Source organism: Erpetoichthys calabaricus, chromosome 3 (genome assembly GCF_900747795.2).
Source record: "Erpetoichthys calabaricus chromosome 3, fErpCal1.3, whole genome shotgun sequence".
Taxonomy (NCBI): Eukaryota; Metazoa; Chordata; class Cladistia; order Polypteriformes; family Polypteridae; genus Erpetoichthys; species Erpetoichthys calabaricus.
This window is the reverse complement of record NC_041396.2, coordinates 253,158,448-253,182,751: the sequence shown is the minus strand read 5'-3', so window position 1 is coordinate 253,182,751 and position 24,304 is coordinate 253,158,448. Positions and strand designations below refer to the sequence as shown.

Below are 24,304 nucleotides of genomic sequence, written 5' to 3'. Positions count from 1 at the left end.
GTGGTGATGCGGCAATGCGCTGTATCAGCGCATGCTCCTAACCTCCCTCTCCTGCACAAGTGAATTGACTTGTGAAACATCTCAGATATGTACACGTATGAGACATATTCTCTTCCTGATAATGTTTTCATCACTTTTCTTTAATTTTAGTTTTACACATCTCTCAGTGCACATTTTTTGTTGTTATCATGTGAAGTGCAATGTTAGCTAATATGTAAACTGTTGCTGGGCTGGACTCCTGACCAATGAATGAGGCAAGGAGATGGGTTCACTTCGAGTGTTTGCGTCTGAATGCATTCCATTTTCAACCATGGGGAAATTAGACTGACAGTAATTTAGTAAAAATACATATGTTTGAGGTGTTGTAAGAATATGACTGGATGACTTGACTCATGGATTATGAAACACCAGTAATGTGAGATTATTTTATGGATTTTTTGATACTGTTTGCTGTTGTCTAGAGTTAGTCACTATTGACCCCTTTCATATCAGAAAAATTGTTATCTCCATTCTACACAGGATCATGTGATTAATATTTTTTCTCTATCATTACAAACTACATGGGGTTAGTAAAAGATAAAACAAAATTACTATTTTTCGGTGGAGTGTCCCTTTAAGTGAGAGTCAACAGTGAGTCAGTAGTGGCCTATAGCCAAACCCTGAAGGCCACACTGCCTGCCTGATACAGAATTAATTATTAATGATAAACTGCTTTGTGTTAATCCACGCTACAATAGGCACTATTAAAATGATGATTTAAATAGAGCATGGTGGACTGGCACCCTGTCCAGAATTGGTTTATTCAAGTCAGCTTGTGAATTAAGTTATTGTGGCCTTGCACTAGACGATAAGGTTAGAAAATGAATGAATGGGCAGCATGGTGATGCAGCTGGTGACTCATATCTTTAGAGCCCAGGTACCCACTTGGATACTTTATCCTCTCAACATCCCAAATCCATTAAGTTGATGGTGAGTTTAAATTGGCAATATTTGGTTATGTGAGAAAGTCAGCTTTACTCAGGTTTGCTTCTTGCCTTCTACCCATTGCTTTTGTGATACAGGAGCCTTATGACTCCATTTTGGAAAACTTAACCGTAGGTTTTTAAAATGAGTACGTAATTGATCTGTTAATGATTAAGTTTTATATTCCAAATGTGTTCACTGTGCACACCATCCTAGGTAGATGGATGATTGATGAATCACACAATATAAAATACTGATTTTTCTCAGATTTCAGTGGGCTTTGCAGCAGAGCTTAGTATAACTGACAGTGTAAGAATTAAATACTGATAGATTTATTTATAACTCATTCACTCTGCTCTTTTAATTCTATATCAGAGGTCTCACAGCTTGGCTGCACATTTTCATTCAGCTCCGTTGTCTTAGTCAGAAGCAAATTATGGCTGCTAATGCACATTACTTTTTATTGCGTTCATTTTAGTTTACTGTCTTGTAAAAGATTCAAAACTCTTTTTTTTTTTGCCCAGCCAACTTCTAAATACATTAGATTAGTTTTGACAAGAACAAGATATTCTGCCTAACAAAGCTCTCCAATTCTGTTCATATAATTTCATCGAGTCAAGTGTTGAAGGTCTTTAAAGCCCTGCTATCTCCCACATTATTTAGTAATTTATTCCTTTTGTCTGTTGCTCACTGTGTAAAAAAAATCTTTGAAACATTCCCTTAAAGGATTAGTTTGGCATCTTCAAGTTGAAGTTATTTGTTCACTAACATGGTATATACATGGCATTAAAAAGTGAAGGATTTTTGTAACAGATTTTTAAACAATGCTTAACTTGCTTATTTGCCTGATAGTGGAGGATATGGTAATAAAAAAAATGAGAATGTTTTTAAGTGAGTAAACTCCCTGATACCAATCAATCCATAAACGCATGAAGAGAACATGCAAAAGTCATGCAGACCCTATTGCTGTGAAGCAGCAATGACAGCTCTGTGGCTACAACTCTGCACATGCTAAAACATCTGTGCTAAACGTACTGAACTTCAACCTGATTAAGACTAAATGTATGCCAGTTCTTGTCACTTCATTGCACACTATGTGTGTATTAATCTTTCTCCTACTAGGCCACCAAAGCATGTGTGTGCATGACGGTAGTGGCAGCATTAGACAAAATGTTTTTGAAAAAATATAATCAAAATCTATTTTGAGTGATCAGAATTAGCTTATGTGAACGTAAGTGTGAATTTGGTGATTATTGTCTAGATCTCTGTAGAGCAGAGACAGCCACTCATAACCGGGCATCAACATTAAATACTGTCAATAACACCACTTTAAAAAAACGACTACAGTGATCCCTCGCTATATCGCGCTTCGCCTTTCGCGGCTTCACTCTATCGCGGATTTTATATGTAAGCATATTTAAATATATATCGCAGATTTTTTGCTGGTTCGCGGATTTCTGAGGACAATGGGTCTTTTAATTTCTGGTACATGCTTCCTCAGTTGGTTTGCCCAGTTGATTTCATACAAGGGACGCTATTGGCAGATGGCTGAGAAGCTACCCAACTTACTTTTTTCTCTCTCTCTCTCTTGCGCTGACTTTCTCTGATCCTGACGTAGGGGGATTGAGCAGGGGGGCTGTTCGCACACCTAGACGATACGGACGCTCGTCTAAAAATGCTGAAAGAGTTGCTACCTTCTGTGTGCAGCTGCTTCGTGAAGCGACATGCTGCACGGTGCTTCGCATACTTAAAAGCTCAAAGGGCACGTATTGATTTTTGACTATTTGTTTTCCTCTGTCTCTCTCTCTCTCTCTCTCTCTCTCCCTGCTCCTGACGGAGGGGGTGTGAGCTGCCGCCTTCAACAGCTTTGTACTGGCGGTGCTTCGTATACTTAAGCCAAACAGCCCTATTGATTTGTTTGGTTTTCTCTCACTTTCTTACATTCAGTGCTCAAAAGGAAGGTATGTTTGCATTCTTTTAATTGTGAGACGGAACTGTCATCTCTGTCTTGTCATGGAGCACAGTTTAAACTTTTGAAAAAGAGACAAATGTTTGTTTGCAGTGTTTGAATAACGTTCCCGTCTCTCTACAACCTCCTGTGTTTCTGCGCAAATCTGTGACCCAAGCATGACAATATAAAAATAACCATATAAACATATGGTTTCTACTTCGCGGATTTTCTTATTTCGCGGGTGGCTCTGGAACGCAACCCCCGCGATGGAGGAGGGATTACTGTATTTAATGTGAAACCACAGCTCAGCAAGTGAGGCGAAGCACACCACCTTTTAAAATACGGTAGCTGAGTCTCCCAAAACCATTTTGCTCTTTTCTCTTTAAAGTGCAGTGTTCTGAAATATATATGCAATCTCAATGCGCAGATAAATAAATAATAATAATACATTTTATTTATGTAGCGCCTTTCCCATGCTCAAGGCACTTACAGAATAATTTCTCAATAACACACTTGACTTGAAAAATGAACATATTCAATAAGGTTTAAAGCTTTTGTTTTTACTTTAATTAATTCATTACATTTATATATCACTTTTCTCGCTACTTAAAGCACTTTATATAGACAGAGGGGAACAATTTCAACCACCACCAATGTGTAGCACCAACTTGGATGATGCAACTGCAGCCAATTTTGCATCAGTACACTCATTATACATAAGCTATTAGATGGTGAAGAGAAAGACGGAGGGGATTATTAGGGGGTTAGAATGGACCAGGCCGTGACGGGCAATTTAGCCAGGACATTGGGATAAATGCTATTCTTTTCAAAGGATGCCCAGGTATTCCTAATGATCACAGAGAGTAAGGATCTCATTTTTATGTCGCATCTGAAGGACAGCACCATATTTACAGCACAGTGTCCTCATCACTGCACTGGGCTATTGGCATCTACACACAGACCACAGGGTAAGCGCTCCCTGCTGGTCTCACCAACACCTATTCTAGCAGCAAACGTAGATGGTCTGACATCCAGAACTAGCTGAGTCCAAACATGCTTAGCTTCAGGTTGATGACCTGTTCTGAAGAGTATGTGCTATGGCTACTTCATCTCCATTATCAAGCACAAGTGCAACCTGAATATTTTTTAAAATGTATAAAAAATGCTTCTGTTTAGACCACAGTTTCATTTGGCAAATTCATATATACGATCATTGTGACAAAATAGCTTTGACTTGAAATTTACCAAACCTATCCTTTAACAAGTGTAGATAATAGGTGAAATGACTGCTCACCAGCTAAGAGCTCCACTGGTACCTGTTTGTATTTGTTATAAAGATGATGCTTCAGTGAAATGCTGGGAAAGTAGGCCAAAAACAAACCTTTTGGACGATTCTCACAGAAAATGTGCAGTATTAGGAATGCCTCACTAACAATTCATTAATATAAACAGCAAGTTTGGCAAGAAATTTAAAGGAATGAAATCCTTCAGGCACTGCATCCCTGAAGGATACCCCCAGTCTACATTTTTTTCATACTGTGCCTTTCGTGGAGAAACCTATCTCTCAAAAGTGGCACCAAAGCACCTACATTGAGTATTGTTACAGTTCTTGTACAGGTAGATGGAGCAAATAATATCTGGTTCCAAGTCTGACTCTTTGTTCAACAAATATGTAGTTCTATCTTCTGGAAAGCTGATGTTCTAAATTATTTCTAGCTTTAATCCCAGTCCTTTGAATAAAAATAAAATTCCCACCTGAACAAACCCCATGCTATGCAACTTTAAAGGCTTCTGCTGGCCATGTTAATTTTAAACAATAACATCTTAAGTCGGACTCTGCTTTGGGGCCCTAAACAATCAAAAGCACATTAAAATTCCGTTTGGGACTTTTTTCCAAAGAGATAGAGTCAATGGCTTGATCTCCCAGGCAAATAAGCAAAAAACCCAGCGACTTGATTAATGAGGCTTAGAGCAGAGTAGAGGAATTATGGCTTGTGTAGCATATTAGACAAAGAGCGATGCAGTGGCATGCTGCCCCGCAAGGCTTTGGCATGAATTCTAATTGGGATGAAGCTGTTGAAGTTCTGCCATTCACAAGACATTGCACTTTGACTCAGTGAACCTTGTATGTATGGATGCAGCTTGGGTTTTTGCAAACAGGCAGACCAGGGAAAGTCCTTGTAGAAAATGAAACCGTCCTCTACCTTTTTTCTCTCTGCAGTGTGTTATTGTCACTAGTGTCTTATTTATCGTTAAACTGATATAAACCACCTTCACTTTGCAATAAGAAATAATTGCAGTCTGAGGCAGTGAAAGTTGCACATAGTGTTTGGTGCTGTCAATAGGAGGCTCTCAGTGCAAGATTTTAGGTTGTGCTGTATGTTGTGTAAGGGTTGCTATATAAAAACAATTGACTAAATGATGTTTTAAAGCTACAGTGGTTGGTGCTGCTGACTCATGGTACCAGGGGCTTGAATTCTAATCTAAATCTGGTCCATACTACAATCTGTATTGTAGTGTGTGCATTTTGCTGCAATTTTTCTCTGAGTACTCCAGCTTTCTTCCCACAGCCCAACAATATTCATGTTTGGCTTACTGGACATTCTAAATTTGTCCCATTTCACATGTGTGTAAGTAGCCAAGCCCTCTGGTCGATTTTTGTCAATGGTTGGTTTCTGCTTTGAATCCAGTGTTGTCAGGAAAGGTTTTGCCAACAATGACCTTATATTTGGGTTAAGTGGGTTTGAGAATGTTATATTACAGCATATAAGCTTTGATCCCACCCTTTGTAAGTACTGTAAATGTTAAATAATTGACTTGTGGAGGGCATTGCATGAAGCAGCTGGTGGTTTGAGATTTTGATGTACTTAGCTTTGTGATACAGTACAGTACAATAGGTGCCATATCTTAAAAGAAACAGAATGAACGACGTAAAATAAAACTGGTTTTGTCATTGATTAATTTATTGGTCAAGTACAGGGTTTACTTGCTTGAATCTGAGCTTCGTAGTACAAAGAACAGACTACAGAATTAAAAGCTCTTTTGTCTATTATCCAACCCACTTAATCCAGTTTAGTATCAGGAGGAATACGTTGTTCTAGTAGCAGTTCATCACAGGGCATATTGATGCACATGTCCATGTTCTCACCCAAAAGGAGCCAAGTCCCCTAATCAACCTAGCCAGATATTTTTGAAAACCCAATGCAGACTTAAGGAGCACATGCAAACTCCACCTAGCACTCTGAGGCCGTGAATTAGTTGGTCTAGCTGTTGTACCACCATGCCACCTATAGGAAGTTCCACATATAAAACCAAATTGATTAACTCGGATCTTTGTGATGGTGACATGAAAGAGGCTATACAAATAGAGGCTAATAGTTTGTCTGTGCTTTATAGTAGAACTCAAAATTATTTTAGTGGTAGTGCTTAACATGGAAGGTGCAGTAGAAAGCAATAAACGACTGATTCTCTAAGTGTAAGCAGCTTATGCTACATGTGGAGTCAGGCTTCAACAGCCACACAGCTGCAGAACAGTGGAAGCTGAGAGGATCACATAACTAAGAGGCACAGTCCTGAGCCTCTGACCACTCACAGTATCAGATGACAAGGTAATAATGTTAGACTCCCCTGAAAGCTAACAATATGTAGAAAAGTAAATCTGTAGAATGTGAAATATGCTTTAATGTACTCCTGCAGAAAACAAGGTGCATGATACTGTGAGCAGATGGGAAGGTCACTTGTGTTTGACTGCTCGGGCTCTAAGTTGATGGAATTTGTGCTTTAACATATGAGAAAGAAAGAGAAGAAGTTGTGATACAATTTTCAGATACAGTGCCTTTTATAATAACTATTCAACCCATTGGAAGTGACTTCTAAAACCAATTGGTCTACACCAGTGATGATTTAAGTGCATCATATTAAGGGTGGTGGCATGGTGGAGCAGTGGTAGCGCTGCTGCCTCGCAGTAAGGAGACCCGGGTATGCTTCCCGGGTCCTCCCTTCATGGAGTTTACATGTTCTCCTCGATTTTCAGGTAGACTAAACATTGCTAAAGCATCCCTTAATACAAATTTTTCACCTAAAAGTTAAGGTTAATACCGTAAAGTACGGCAATGAATTATTAAATTTAAATTGCAATTAATAAGTTATAGTTAATGAAGAAGTTCTTCTTACATTGAGAAGATGAAGAGTATTGCTTGTTTTGGCAGGAAGCATTAAGGTGGCCTGTACTTGATTACTTGAGCAAGAGGATTCCCCCAGAGAAGTAACTTCTCGGGGAGATTTGTCAGTTGCTAATTGCAGCAATGGCAAGCCAGCCTGGGAAACATCACATACAGCTTCACAGCTACACAGCAACAGATTGTACCTACTACGATGGCAATAGCAGCAAACGTTTTTAGGAATCAGAAAATGGGTAAAAAAACATGTCGAAAGTGAAAAATCAATAAGAAAATCTCCAGAGCCCAAATGACAGAAGACACAAACCGTAGTTGAAATGACACACTGAAATATCAAACGCCAGTCTAACAAGAAATCAGTAAATAAGTTAGGCTGTTTTAAATTTGATATCCGTGATCTAGGAAATGGTGATTTTTTTTTTTGTTTGTTTTGTTTTTTTATCATGAAGTCACTTGACACTGATTACCATTACGTGATTATGGAAACTGTTAACGGATTCACAAAAAATGACAAGAAAATGGTGATAGAAATGGACAAAATAAAAATACAAAATCAAAAATACACTTAAAACTTCAGCTTTAACTTTATTTTCATACATTATTTACTCAGTACAAGGAAAGTCTTATTCTGTGAGTCCTCCAGCAATAAACAAGAATACACAACAAGAGAGCAGACTACATAATGATAAACAAAAAACACCTCAGGTACAAAAAATGCAAAAAAATTCCCAGTTAGGTTTGTGTGTGGTCATTCTTCCCACAGTGCTATGTGACTTTTAAAGACTGTGAATTCTAAGGGGTGCTCTTGTAGCAGTCCCTCAACTCAAAATGCCAAGAAGGCCAATGGGTTTTACTATGGGACTCATGTGCAGTGCACAGTATAAGAAGACAACACAATAAACATGAAGTCCCACTTTAGATGTTTCCCCTTCTGTCCTTCTGTTTTATATATATGGCCTCCTCTTGGTTGTGCTAATTAAACACTTGCTGCCAACCATCCTCTCAACTCTACACTCCACAGAGGTCTGGCTCTGAAGTCAATTCTTGGAGTCATTTCTGTCCCAAGTCCAACATTACTTTTGTAGGTCTATGTTTGCTCCAGAAACAGCTAGCTAAAGTTCCCTCTGGCAGTTCCAGTGTCTTTGATTCCTAAAGCCTTCTATGTGGCATGCAGGGCCAGGCCCCCTAGGCAGTATCCACACTTCATTCTCTTGGCACAGTCCCACAGGTTTCCTACTGAGACCATTTCTCCTTTATGCATCAACAGTTAATATCATATCTGGTCTTTCTTTCTAGACATTACTACACTTCTTATGTGTTGCCGGTATACTTCCTTGTTGTCAGTGACCCTGTTACCCAGCCTGCACCACCAGTCCCTATCAGGTGCTCTTCTACAGTGCATATAACATCATGCAATCAAACTATTCAAGACAATAATATTGTATTTAATACAAATAAATTACCACCTTTCCAGGTATTATGTAAAATTTTTCCTCCTTTTATTCAAAGTTTCAAAAAATTGTAAAATGTGATATTCAGTTTTAATTATTTCAGTTACTGGTAAGTACTTTTTCTCACAGTACATTGGTTAAATACTGTGCCCCTATCAAAAAAGGAATAGAAAAGAAAAGAAAAAGGAAGCTGCAGTTAGAAACCCGCTAGGGGAATCTGGAGCTACTAAGTGTGAGTGTCACATATTTAAGTTTGAATATATGTGGATAAAGGGCTGCCAAAGGCTAAAACAGTCCTCTGCTAAGTGAAACCTATTTTTCAATTTTTAAATGGTGCAGTACCTTTAAATTAAAATGGTAAGCAAGACAGGTTAATCATATTGTATGGCAAGCATCAGTTGAACTTTATTACCAGGCATCATAGTTGCTAAAAGTGTTTCTTGGTGGTACATCCATGCCTATAACAAAGTTTATACAATTATCAGTACCATATACAATGCATGACACCATCACATTATTTACGAGTGAATGATAATATATTGCACAAAACGCAAGTAAATGCAATTTGACAATGCAGAATTGCACTAACATGCAGTTAAATTTGGTAGCATAAAAATAATTTTGATAATTTTCATATATAATAATGTCCATTTGGTATTATACTAAAGAGAGGTATGAAAGTTTAATTTCTAGTTATGCCTATTAGCCACAACATTAAAACCACTAACATGTGAAGTAGACAACATTGATTATCTTGTTTCAGCAGCAGCTATCAAGGTGTGAGATATCTTAGGCAGCAAGTGAACAATCAGTTCTTGAAGGTGAGATACAGGAAGCAGGAGAAATGGAGAAGCACATGTTTCTCGCCGACCTTCACAAGAGCCAAATTGTAATGTCTAGATGATTGGGTCAGAGCATCTCCAAACTAGCAGGGCTTATGGGTTCCTGGAATGCAGTTGTTTGTATCAATCAAAAGTCCGTGGTAAGACAACCAGTGAACCAGCAACAGGGTCATGGGCTCCCAAGACTCATTGATGCATGTAGGTGAGATGGAATAATTCTGAGATGGAATAATTTGGCTTCTTGAAATGATTGGGAATCTCATTGGGAGAAAAAAAAATCACTAAGTACCACAGGTTCAACACACACACTTTTTTTTTTTTTAATCCATACGTATAAACTCCATGTACATTTACAGTTGATAGAGTAAATCATCAGCATGTGTGTACCTTTTTGTGTACTTTATTCTGTGGTAAATGTATTGAGTTAGCACATGCTGAGACTTGAAGTTTTACAATGTTATAATTCAAGTTCGTGCTGGGCAGTATGACCAAAATTGTATATCACAGTATTTTTCAAAATTATACCGGTTTCACAGTATTAGACAGTATTTTCTTCCCATGCATGAGTGGATGTTAACCACATTTTCCACTGCAATTACTGCAGTAGACTGGCTAAGAATAACCTATTCCACTGTCATGAGAATTGTATATTGTACAAAAATCATTTTAATGTGCACACAAGTATTAATACAGGTTTGCATGGCCCCATAAAGTGATAGTTTTCAAGGGGGTGGCACTAATGAAGAGAAGGAATCACATTGCATGACAGATGCAGTCAAAATATAGAGCCTTTTTTTTTTTAGAATTCACTTGAGCTCCATATGCGCAAAGCATAGAATTATTCAACTAAAAACTATATATCGAGCTCATCTGTCTCGCTTAAAACTGCCCAAAATATTCCCAGGGCAAGATCCAACCTGCGAACGCTGCAAGCAAGCTCCGATCTCACTGGGTCACATGTTTTGGGCCTGCACCAAACTAACATCATTTTGGACCAAAATTTTTAAGTGCCTCTCAGACAGCCTTGGTATCATAATTCCTCCAAACCCATTAACAGCTGTGTTCATTGTTCTTTCAGACGGACTTGAAGTGGAGAAGGACAAGCAAACGGTGATTGCATTCACTACACGTTTGGCACGCAGACTTATTTTGTTTTGTTATTTTGAGTTATAATCCTAACTCTCCTCTGATACAGTGGGAAACCGATGTTTTATATTATTTGAAATTGGAAAAAATCAAATTCTCAGTTAGAGGATCTGTACAGAATTTTTCAAAACCTGGCAGGATCTAATCAATGATATTTTAGAATAAGAAGTAATAATTATTTCCGCATTTCTTTCCCTTCTTTTTACCTATATATATTTCTTCCTTTCTTTTGTTTATTTTTGCCCTATTAAAAAGCCCTAAGCAATTCTCCTTTGGCTATGCTGTCCTTCTCAAGGGTGGGGTTTGATTTGTCTTCAATTCTTTTTTTGTATAAATTGATCTATTTGTATGGAATGATTACAATAAAATTAATAAATAAAATTTAAAAAAATATAGAGAGAGCCTTTTTATTGAACAAAGTTTGTAAACAACTTAAACTAAAATTTTGACAACATATTTTCAACCATCCAAAGCGGCATTTAGACTTAATAAAATATCCAGAGGTGCTTGTCAAAAGTTGTATTGCACTGAACATGTCTTAGAAAAGGAATAAATAGTAAATATTTTTTGTAAACCAAGTACACTTTGTTAATGTTAACAATCTCTGGCCACTGACACGTTAAAGTGACTTTTTAAACAACTTTACTATCATTAAACTGCATAATATTTCCATCCATCCATTTTCCAACCCGCTGAATCCGAACACAGGGTCACGGGGGTCTGCTGGAGCCAATCCCAGCCAACACAGGGCACAAGGTAGGAAACAATCCTGGGCAGGGTGCCAACCCACCGCAGGACACACACAAACACACCCACACACCAAGCACACACTAGGGCCAATTTAGAATCGCCAATCCACCTAACCTGCATGTCTTTGGACTGTGGGAGGAAACCGGAGCGCCCGGAGGAAACCCACGCAGACACGGGGAGAACATGCAAACTCCACGCAGGGAGGACCCGGGAAGCAAACCCAGGTCCCCAGATCACCCAACTGCGAGGCAGCAGCGCTACCCACTGCGCCACCGTGCCGCCCTGCATAATATTTAAACTAATAAATAATAATAAAATAAACAATAGTGCAACTTCCAGTAATAATACTATTACTGTCAAGACTTCAAGCCCAGGTGCATTACACAGTATTCACCAAATTAAAATAAAATAAAACAAGTGCAACTTGGTGATGACATCTTTACCAACTGAACCATCATTAAGACAAACTGCATTAATATGGACCTTGCTTCAAGCTAAGCTAATATACATAAATAATGAAACTGCAACTTGCATTTATAATGCTCTTTGTGGTAGAGTCCTACAGAAGCATATTAGGGCCACGGTGAAGAAAAAAAAATACGGACATAGTGAAGAAAAAAAAAACTATATGTTGAGAATAAATTCGACATTTCTACTTTATTCTCGTCATTTATGTCGAGATTAAAGTCGACATTTCCACTTTATTCACATAGTTTATTTTGTCATTGAAGTAGAATGTCTTAAACTAAACTTCATCCTAAAATCAATGCTTAATTTCCTAGATTTTCTCAAGCCCTGTCATAACGTAATGTAGCGCATTAGATGCTTTGTGTTAAGTGTTCCCCGACCCAGTTGTTAATCGCTATGTGCTTCTTAAACTGACTTCCTCTGCACTAAGAGGAGGCGCAGGCAGAGATCACCGCACAGAATACATTCACTTCTTGATGTTTCTGCTCTCTGAAAATGTAGAATGCTAAGATAAATTTCATGATGAAATGCTTTAAATTAGGTATTAAACATGCATGGTAGTGCTGCTCCCTCGCAGTAAGGGTGTCCCCAGGTGTACGTTCAGTGTAGAGAACTTTATGGTAGGTGTGACGAGGCTCCAAAAAACTGGATGTATGACTGGGTATCGCACAGGTTTAACTTAAATATTGTGTAAATATTGGGTTCGTGATCTGGTGGTCGGAGACACGAACACAGAATTCAATGGAAGTTCTTCTGAGTGGACTTTCTTTATTGCTTGCGTGCTGTTTCTGTCTGACGTACTAAACCCCCAGTTCCTTTCCTTCCTTTTTCTTTCTCCACATAACCAATCACCACACGATAAACGTCTTTGTGAAAGTAAAACTAGTTATAAACTTAGACCACGGAGTGTTCGGAACGTTAAAAAAATCTTCATTATACATGTTTAATTATGCCATCCATTCAGGTTTGCACCCATCCCAACAAGTATCATCCACGAGGCAGGAGCAAATCCTGAACAGGGCGCCAGCATGTCGCAGGGCGAATACGAGCAATACATTCACTGGCAGGGGTCAATATAGCATAACAAAACCCCACATCCTACATGACTTAAGCACGCCTAATAAACCCACCAGAAAAACATGCAAATTCAAGGCAGGGAACCCATTGCTGCGACGCAGCAGTGCACCCTCCACGCCACTGTGCCCCCACATGATTAATACATGCTTTAATGCATTTCATCATGAAAATGATATCAAGTATTTATCTTAGCATTCTAAATGTTCAGGGAGCAGGAATATCATAAAATTTATGTATTCTGTGTGATGATCACTACCTGCGTCTCCTCTTAGTGCAAGAGGAAGTCAATTTAAGAAGCACGTAGCAATTAACATGGCTTGGGGAACACTTAACACAAAGCATTTAATGTGCTACATAACTTATGACCGGGTTTGAGAAAATCTAGTAAATTAAATATTCATTTTAAGATGAAGTTTAGTTTACGATGTTCTATTTTAATGACAAATTACAAGAATAAAGTCAACATGTCGACTTTAATCTCGACATAAGCGTCAAGATTTAAGTGGAAATGTCGAGAATAAAGTCCGCATGTCGTCACACTATTACACAGTACCCAAGTACATTACACAGTATTGAAAAAAAAAAATAAAACAAGTACAACTTGGCTTGCAATATTATCCAGTAGTACAGAAACAGTATTCACATATTTGAATATAATGTTCTACATCCGACCTTTTAAAACCAAAGTATCTCCAGAGAACAGACACGGCTCCTTTTTTCGGTAAAAGTTCTATGTCATCATGTTCAACTTTATTGTCTGCTACAGCTTCAGTTTCAGAATATTCTCTGTCCATTTTCACTGTTCAATACCTGCACTAATGCATGCATGTTTAGCGGTGCAGCAGTGAAAAAGTTCCCCCCTTAAACAGTTTCCCGCTGCGCCACGTTCCGAACATTGTTTAGGCTATTTAAACCAGTGTTGCGGTATAAAAAAAATCCATATCGTAAAACAAAAATAAATGTTTTTTAGTATGAACCAGTATACCGCCCAGCACTAATTCAAGTCATTCATTCATATTTTAAGCAGTATTGAAAATAAGCTGTTTCATTCAATTCTGTATACTTTGTACATCACTTTTGGAGGATTGGTTGCAAGTAATGTATTTTTTGCATTATGAGATAATGGACAACAGAATATTCTTTCTATTAGCTTGTATTTTTGCCAATGCTTTGATATCAGTATTGAGCAGTAAAATTGGTCTGTAAGATTAATACTTTAAAGGATTATAGTTTTTCTTGAGAAAGATTAATACTGAGACTTTTATGGAAATCAACTTCAAGATATTTTATAGTCTGAATATCAAAAAGTGAACTGAAAAAGTTGTAAAAGTCTAACATGAGCTTTTGGACACTACCAAGTAACATTGCTTGTGTTGTGAATGTATATTTCACATTTAAGATTTTACATTCTTCTGTTTTTGGCATTTAACTTGATTTATTTCTGTTAGGAACATTATGGGGTGTGCTGTTTCCTATAGCTTCCCACTAATACACTTTTTTTTCTGTTTTTTTTTTTTTCCAGAGTAGTAAATGCGGGGAAGAGCATGTTCAACGAAGATCAGGCATCCTGCGAGATTGTGTTTGTGGAGAGGAGAAATGCAACAGATGTAGCAGAGAAAGATGAAGAATGTGCTGTAAGACTGCAAATGGACTAGATATTATTCTTTTCTGATATTATTTTTTAAAAAATGGCTTAGTATGCCATGCTGTGAAATGTAATCTTAATGTGTAACATTGTATGATTTGTAATTAATCATTGGAAAAGCATGAATATTGGTATCAAACTGATACTGTTAATTGTAATTACAACTGCTTCCTGCTTCTTCTGATTGTTAAGGTGCTTGAAGTGGCTAAGATGTAACAGTTAGGTGACATATCCTTTCTTTGCAGAGATGCAAATGGAAAGGGATTTCCTATTTCTGTATTTACAGTGCATCCAGAAAGTATTCACAGCACATCACTTTTTCCACATTTTGTTATGTTACAGCCTTATTCCAAAATGGATTAAATTCATTTTTTTCCTCAGAATTCTACACACAACACCCCATAATGACAACGTGAAAAAAGTTTACTTGAGGTTTTTGCAAATTTATTAAAAATTAAAAAACTGAGAAATCACATGTACATAAGTATTCACAGCCTTTGCTCAATACTTTGTCGATGCACCTTTGGTAGCAATTAACAGCTTCAAGTCTTTTTGAATATGATGCCACAAGCTTGGCACACCTATCCTTGGCCAGTTTCGCCCATTCCTCTTTGCAGCACCTCTCAAGCTCCATCAGGTTGGATGGGAAGCGTCGGTGCACAGCCATTTTAAGATCTCTCCAGAGATGTTCAATCGGATTCAAGTCTGGGCTCTGGCTGGGCTACTCAAGGACATTCACAGAGTTGTCCTGAAGCCACTCCTTTGATATCTTGGCTGTGTGCTTAGGGTCGTTGTCCTGCTGAAAGACGAACCGTCGCCCCAGTCTGAGGTCAAGAGCGCTCTGGAGCAGGTTTTCATCCAGGATGTCTCTGTACATTGCTGCAGTCATCTTCCCTTTTATCCTGACTAATCTCCCAGTTCCTGCCACTGAAAAACATCCCCACAGCATGATGCTGCCACCACCATGCTTCACTGTAGGGATGGTACCAGGTTTCCTCCAAACGTGACGCCTGGCATTCACACCAAAGAGTTCAATCTTTGTCTCATCAGACCAGAGAATTTTCTTTCTCATGGTCCGAGAGTCCTTCAGGTGCCTTTTGGCAAACTCCAGGTGGGCTGCCATGTGCCTTTTACTAAGGAATGGCTTCCGTCTGGCCACTGTACTATACAGGCCTGATTGGTGGATTGCTGCAGAGATGGTTGTCCTTCTGGAAGGTTCTCCTCTGTCCACAGAGGACCTCTGGAGCTCTGACAGAGTGACCATCAGGTTCTTGGTCACCTCCCTGACTAAGGCCCTTCTCCCCCGATCGCTCAGTTTAGATGGCTGGCCAGCTCTAAGAAGAGTCCTGGTGGTTTCGAACTTCTTCCACTTATGGATGATGGAGGCCACTGTGCTCATTGGGACCTTCAAAGCAGCAAAAATTTTTCTGTAACCTTCCCCAGACTTGTGCCTCGAGACAATCCTGTCTCGAAGGTCTACAGACAATTCCTTTGACTTCATGCTTGGTTTGTGCTCTGACATGAACTGTCAACTGTGGGACCTTATATAGACAGGTGTGTGCCTTTCCAAATCATGTCCAGTCAACTGAATTTACCACAGGTGGACTCCAATTAAGCTGCAGAAACATCTCAAGGATGATCAGGGGAAACAGGATGCACCTGAGCTCAATTTTGAGCTTCATGGCAAAGGCTGTGAATACTTATGTACATGTGCTTTCTCAGTTTTTTTATTTAATAATAAATTTGCAAAAATCTCAAGTAAACTTTTTTCATGTTGTCGTTATGGGGTGTTCTGTGTAGAATTCTGAGGAAAAAAATGAATTTAATCCATTTTAGAATAAGGCTGTAACATAACAAAATGTGGAAAAAGTGATGCGCTGTGAATACTTTCTGGATGCACTGTAGCTGAGTTAATTAAAATGTAAACAGGAGACTAATGATTTCTCTTTCAAGTGATCTATCTAAAGATTTAATGGATGAGGGTTACCTTTAGGAGCTGTGATCACTTAAATGATCCCTTATACCTTAAATCTGTTAAGTGTAATTTGAAAATGTCACTTAGCTGAAAAAGAACGTTACTACCTTTCCAGCTAAGGTAACTGGTAAGTAATTTCCCCCATAGAATTTTTTTTTTGTAAAACGTTTTTTAATACATACAGCATCAGGAAAAAACCTCTGGAGCACTGGCACATGCAAAACTGCACCATGACAGCACACCTGCATACACCACATTGTTAAAGAGTTTTTGACCCAGAAACAATGTGGATGTTGCTTTGCATCATCCAAATTAGATAGATCTTGCTCCCTGTGATTTTTTTTCATTCCCAGAATTAAAATTGAGACTAATGGGAAAATCATTTGCTACAATGGAAGAAAAAGGAAATAATTGCAGGAGACTGTAGACATGGTAACAATAGATGAGCACAGGAAATATTTCCAGGAATGGGAGAAGCACTGGAACAAGTGTATTGCCTCTTAAGGAGAGTATTTTAAATGTAACTTAAGATGAATTGCTATAAGTTTTATAATAAAGGGTTTAACAATTCCTGGAACTTTTGGGTCCCCTCTTGTTTTATTCCTAGAACAGACCAGTGCTGAAATGAAACAAGACACCCACTAATGTTGAGAGCATTATTATAAAAGACAAGAGCATGCATATATCCTATCTGCACGAAGTCTAGATGTGCCTTGACTTTCTGAAATCCCTGAAGCATGCAGGAAATGATAAAACCTAACTTTCTGGTGCTAGATTCAGACTAAATTAAATATTCAGAAGGCAAAGAGGCAAGACAAGGTTAGATTCTATGGAAAGTGAGGAAGGGAAAGGAGAGGAAGGGAAAAGCCAGTGAGAAGGGGAACATAAAGCAAAAGCCCACTTGCAAAGCTCAAAATTATGAAGAGACATGTCCCTATCCACCTTGACCAGAATGAAGACCAAATGTTTCATCATTGGCCGTTGTGCATTCCACAAAATAGATGGAAGGTGCAAGAACTTTACACCAAAAACAAGGAGGGGTGGTAATAGGGGTATTGCTCTTTCTCCCATATTTGACCACAATAAGTTCAAACTGTTAAATGATTTCACATTATGAGTTGGATGGGGATTTATTTAGAAGTGATAATCCCCTTGGCTAAGCTGTCATAGCTGTAGCTGGGAAACTATAACCCCATAGCTGTAATTGTTCTGGCACAAATGGGGGGTTAATTTGCTACTTGCTGAGCACATCAAAATGAAGATGGTGAGGTGTCTTACCTAATACTTAATATATAGTAGTTTTGAAGTTACTAGAAGGTTAGTTTTAATAATAATTGGGTTCTTTGAGATGTATGACTAGAAGATAACTTACCCAGTAGTTTACCTGGTTGGAGTGTAGCTTGAAGATGACTTTTCTAAAGCTGAAGTGGCTTATGTTTAATGAGAATATTTGCCTTTTCCTAAGGGTGCCAAGGTGTAACTATGGGCTAGTTTAACCGAAGCTGTGATGGAAATGATGTGTCCATTAGGTGTGTTGGAAGTTGTGTAACTGTGAGGCAATTTTCATTCTTATCTGAGACATAAAGAGGTGATGTCCCAGAAATCTGCACTGTAATCGGAAATTGAGTTACAAAGTATGTGGCTTGGCTAAGGTATGACTAGGATTTGACTTCTGTTATGCTAAGGTATACTGTTTGCCCATTGTAGCACTTACCAAAATGTATCTGACTGGTGACTTCTCCCATAGCTTATCTGGCTGAGATTTATCAGGGAGGTGATTGGTCCCATAGGTCATTTGGCCATGTTGTTCACTTACGCCTGGGGGATGTTTCCTTCATTATCTTTAGTGGTTTTAGTGTTACTCTGTGATGGAGTGGCAAGATTGTTCCTGCCTTGTGCCTGATTCCTACAGGGATAAGCTCCAGCTTTCCTCCAGGCCCTGCTCTGGGTAATCATGTTTAGAAGATTGATGGTTGGGCGGATGGCTCTGGTGTTACTGGGAAATGGTTAAAGCCTTTAGTTAAGCTTGGTAACCACATAGAGGAGAGCTGTCTATATTTGTCTAAACCATACAGAGATTTTATTAATTGTTTGAAGCTTACATACATGTAATGAATTTTTATAAAGGAAATGGACAAGGCAGCATTGTTTGCTCTAGTGCTTGTTTCTTCTTAACAGTCTACTTATTTCTTTTATTTTTAGGAGTGCCCTGGAGTCTCATTTCACTATTGGGCACTGTTTGATGGTCATGCGGGACCGGGGGCAGCTATCATGGCTTCCAAGCTCCTCCACCTCCATATCTGTGACCACCTGAGGGACATTGTGGATCTTCTGTTGAACCCATCAGTGACACCCTCCATCTGCCTTCATGGAGATACTAAACCCGAAGAGTGCCATGGGTGTGAGGCACAAGAGGAGGACATAGACCATTCCTGCAGTCCTACAACACGGTTTCACATGGAAAAGGCAGTTTCTCTTGAAAGCCTTGTGATAGGAGCTATTGAAAATGCCTATACGCAGATGGTCAGTGTATTTCATTTTGTATTGCTTACTTAGTGTTCATATAGCAGTCAAAAGCACAGTAGGATATGGGAATGAAACTGTGATATGATCCAGAATCTGTTTTTTTGTCTGTGCATTCCGATGTATTTAAAACTGTATTCCTCGCATCATAATCTCCTTTAGGTTTGGAAAACTGTTTTTCATTTTTTGAAAAGGTTTTTAAAGTTCAAAATTGTAAAAGGGAAAATAGTGTTACTGAAGTTGTACCCTGAAGCTATGGCTTGGACAGGCATGATTCAACTTCTGGTTGATTGTTTAAAGTCCTGTTAGGCCTGGCATGTCCAATGGAAGGTTAATGTTTAAGTTTATACTTGATGTGGCATTTAATGTTGCAAAAGTAACCAGGAGCTGTGATGGTCAGGGTTGGTTCCATGCTGCCTGTTGTATTTGGGATTCTCCTCAACCCTAAACTGTTCATAGTCGTAGACTGAGATGAGCCAGGCAAATGAGGACACACACCCAGCAAGGGGTATGTGGAATTATGCAAGTGCTTTTATTAAAATCAGTCAAGAAAAAAGTGTTCAATAGTACAGTGCAGCAAATCAATAAACAAATATTTAATCCATAAAACTGGAGTAAATACAAGCAGGTTAAAATATGCACAATTAATTTGTTCAGTTAAAACAAAGTTAAAATCTATTACAGGTAAAAACTCTTTAAAAATGCACAAGCCTTGGTGTCTCTTTCTTGAAACAGAATCCTCCCCATCTTAACCTCTGTGGATCCATCAGCATGAGGAGATCTTCCGCTGACATTCATGGCCAATCCTCTAATCCAGACTCTGGTCCCTGCTGTCCACAGGCTTCCAGAAGGGCATCCACTCCAAGCCGAGCCTCGCTCCTTCCATCTCCCAGTGCCTCTCCCCAGACTTATGTGGGAGCCTGCTGTGAGGATCGGGTCACTCCAAGTACTGGAAGTGCTCAGCCGAGAAGACCCTCTTCAGCCCCCTCGAGCATCCACCCTACACTCCCCTTGGGGCTCTTCATCCCAGCTACCTGCCTCCATCCTCTTGCACACTGGCTTACACTCCTCTTACCATCTCCGTCATCCCTTCTTTCAACCTCCGTCTCTTTATTGCTCCCTCTCCATCTCTGTCTCTCGTTTTCTTTCTTTTCTTTCCCTCTCAGCTGTACAGACTCCTCTTATACCGTCCTGATTGAGCACAGGTGCAAGCCTTCGCCTACTCTGAGGCGTGAACACAGCACCTGACTAATTCATAAGCTTTTGCATGTGTGTGCGCGATTGACCAGGCTACTGCATTCACCCCCAGAGTAACACCGTCTTGCGCACACCAGTGCCCATTCCAAGCCTGCCTGTTCTCAAGCTCATTTATTTTATTTAAAATGTGCTTTGCGCCATGGACACTTAACACAGGTGCATAATATGTGCTTGTCAACTTGTATAATGTCGCACAAAACTTCAAAAGAAAGAGCAAAGTCTAATCCAGTACTGAATATTGATGATTCTTACATGTGCACAATTAATCAAACAGAAAACACCTGATAGCCAATTGGGTGAAACACAAATTTCTCAGAGCAGAGTATCACTTTTGGTCACAGTTTCTACCAGGAGTAACCTTATAGTTTGTAGTCCTATCAGCATAGCTGCTGAGCTCCTCTGCATTTAGCAGCATTACATTTAACCTGTAGGTTGAATGTATCACCACTCAGTAAGTCAGTAACACTAAAATTAAATGGCATGCATGGAGTCCTTGGTGTCCTCAGTTGCTAAGCAATTACTTGCCTATGCACAACTTCTGTTTAACTTTCCTCATCAATATTTTAAGGAGGATTCTTGCTACAGCAGTTCCTTAGTGTTGACCTAAATTCACATTTTGCCATTTTACAATCTTCATTAGTCAGTCTTGTGCCTCAGACTCTTGACTTTGTTCATTGACCTTTACTATAGTGTAGTCCATAAACTTTGTACTTAGCAGCGGCTGAATTCCCTGTCTTATTCTATTATTAGCGTCCTACTTTATAGAAAATGAAAAAAGCATGCAGTGGCCTTTGGTAGGAGACTCGCCATCTTTTCGTGGCTTGTATTTTCATAATAAAGCAAAAAATCAATGATATATAAACAAATGTACAGTCATGCTGATAAGTTTACATACATTGGCAGAATTTATTAAAATATTGGCCATTGTTTGAAAAATATAAGTAATCATGCAGAAAGCTTTCCTTTTAATTAGGGAGTATGCTCAGGCGAGGCAATTTATTATCACATAATTGTGTGCGCCCTTTTGAAATCATAATGAAAAGTGAAATCACCCAAATAGATCTGATCAAAAGTTTACATACCCTTGAATGTTGGGGCTGATAAGATACAGAAAAATTCAAATTAAGGGTAATTAAGGGAGAGTGTCTACACCTGTAACCTCTTTGATTGTGATCAGTGTCTCTGTATACATAGTCAGTTTAAATTCATGAAGAGCTGTGCTGACTTTGCTGGATACCAAGCCTTGGGGAAAGTAAAAGAACTGTCAAAGGGCCTGCGAGAAAAGGTTTTTGATTTGTATAAATCAGTAAAACGATATAAAAAGATATCCGGAGATCTGAAAATGTCTGTCAGTAGTGTTCAAACTCTGATAAAAAAAGTGAAACGTTAGGGATTTTGTTGTTACCATGTCACGGTTAGGTACACCAACTGAGATTTCACCCACAACTGCCAGGAGACACTTCAGCTGAGATACAGGCTTCTCTACAAACAAGTGGTGCTGCTGTTTCAAAATACACAATAAGAAGACACTTAACAAAACTGCACAGTCAAGTTGCAAGAAAAAAGCCTTTACTGTACTAATGCCACAAATTAGCCTATTTACAATATGCCAATCAGCATCTAAACAAGCCTCAAAATTTCTGGAACAAAGTCCTTTGGAGTGATGAGACCTAAACTAAACTTTATGGTCATAATCATAAGCTCTATGTTTGAAGAGGATGCAACATGGCCCATGACAAAAAGTATACCATCCCTACTGTGAGGCATGGAGGTGGATCTCTGATGTTCTGGGGGTGTGTAAACTACAGCGGCACAGATAACTTAGTGAAAATTGATGGCAATATGAGTTTAGCTTGTTACAGAACAGTGCATGGGACAACATGACAATGATCCAAAACACAAGGCCAAGTTGACCGTTTGGTGGCTATAGCAAAGAAAATTGAAGGTACTGGAAATGGCCATCTCAGTCACCTGACCTCAGTTTCATTAAGCCACTTTGGGGAGATCTCAAATGTGCAGTTCATGTAAGACAACCCAAGAATATATGGAACCTGGAGGCTTTTTGCAATAGAAAAATGGGAAGCTCTGCCACCTGAGAAAATCAAGGGCCTCATCCACAACTATCACAAAAGACTGCATGCCATCATTGATGCTAAAGGGGATAATAACCAGTATTAAGAACTAAGGGTATGCAAACTTTTGAACAGGGACATCTCATCATTTTCTTTATTCATATGTTTTGTTTAAAAGTTGTTCTGTTCTGTGATGCCTTATAGTTTTACTTGGATTCCATTAAAGGTAAATGAAATGTGTTTTGCCTGATCAGACATCTTTTATTTAAAGTATGGTACACATCTTACAAATTCTGCTAGGGTATGTAAACTTATGAGGACAACTGTATATTATAAAATCAAAACTTATCAGTTTGTGATAAATGATCAATATTGGTAATGAAAACGAAGAACAGTTCAGATTATCACAATATGATATGATAGATTATCTAGTCTGGGTAACCTCTCTGTCTCAGCTTTGGGGATGCCCATCTTCTCCTCAGCACCTCAGACCTTTTCCTTTGTTGATAGTGGCAGCAGGAAATTATTGCTTGTAAATATCCATGTCATTGGTTCTGATCCGCAGTGTTAGGTGAGTGTGTTTCCTTTTGATGCTAACAAACTAAGTGTCTCTTAGTTTCACTATTCATAAGCAATGGTGGCTTGTTCCTCCTGTAAGATCAGGATATCTCCTCTTTCCTCCTGCCTTCTCAATCTCAAAAGACTTGGTTTCTGTTGCTACATATTGAAGTTCCACAACAGCACCCATTAAAGCACAAAAGATGAAACAAGACAATACATAACACCAACAATATTAATACAGGAACATTGCTAAAACAGCAGACACAATGTAGCTTCACTGAATCACAAGAGACCGCATATAAAGAATTAAAACGACTAGAAGATGCACATAGTCAGGACAAACTAAGCTCAAAATTGAAAGTCTCCTAGGCAGGGTGGACGGATATTGCATCTCATATTGCATCTCATTGTCAATAGTGGATAGTTGGTATTATTGGACTTTGACCTGTTAGGGTAACCCCCTTGGTGTCTGGAGCACATCCTCCTTTAGTGGCACAAATGGCGCGCCCCTTTGTGTATATACCACAGGCCTAAAGGAACCCACATGGAGCGTGCACACTTAGTCCACTCAGTAATATCACAGTTCGATGACCAGGGCGAGTCCCCCTCTAGGAGAACATGCCCCTTAACTTTTATAAATAACACTTCCCTCAGATTGACAGGCTCTGCTGAAAGTCAAACCTGTCTGTTGTCAAAACTGAATGTTAACCGAAACTCAAAGACCAAAAAATAGGACTAGAATTCTTGACCAAGAAGTCAGTAATAAGCTTTATTTTGCATGGAGTATCAGGGGTTGTTAGGGGGAAATTTTGGCTACCACTGAAAAGCCTGTGCTGACCTTTATACAGTCACATGTGTTATGCATTCTGGAAAATTCTGGGTAGAACTGCTAAGGAAATGACCAACACATTTGCTGTGAAATGGAAGCACCCATGGAAGAATAAAAATAACATTGCAGCATGACAGTAAAAAATTGTAAATCCAGAAACTAATGTTAAACTCAGAATCCATTGATCCCAAAACCTTAAACTAGGTGTTTAATTTAGAAATATTAAGTCTGGAAATCTCACAGAAAATGAATTGATTGTATCTGTACCACACTCCCACAATTCTTTACCTCACATTTTTTATGAGAAAGAAAATGCGGTATGTGTGTCCTACAGAGAGTGATTAACTTCATGAATGGACCAGGTTCAATTCTGGGAAATGCACTGTAGAAAAGTACTTCTGCTTACAGTGCCCTCTTAAACCCACAATTGGCAGCAAAATAACAAGAAATAGCCGTCATGACATAAACAATTACTTTTTACTTAGCTTGTATTAATTCACCATTGAATGTACAATCTGCACCCGTCCTGCTGGGAAAACCCCATTTTAAATTAGGCAGAATGTCTTTCTCTGTTTCTGTTAGCAGAGGAACCCTCAGTGTTCCAGCTGTTATCTAA

At 38.9% G+C, this 24,304-nt stretch overlaps 1 protein-coding gene across 2 annotated transcripts in view; it reads left to right on the top strand.

Annotated features, from left to right (window-relative positions):
- The window catches only part of ppm1j (protein phosphatase, Mg2+/Mn2+ dependent, 1J), a 118,725-nt gene that overhangs the window by 61,456 nt on the left and 32,965 nt on the right, over window positions 1-24,304 (top strand). Inside the window, exons 2-3 of one of the 2 annotated variants that reach the window (XM_051925647.1) lie at window positions 14,349-14,460; window positions 18,652-18,969. In XM_051925647.1, coding sequence (XP_051781607.1) covers window positions 14,349-14,460; window positions 18,652-18,969 — 430 coding nt within the window. Of the gene's footprint in view, window positions 1-14,348; window positions 14,461-18,648; window positions 18,970-24,304 lie in introns of both variants that reach the window. The other variant, XM_028798087.2, reaches the window with a different exon arrangement.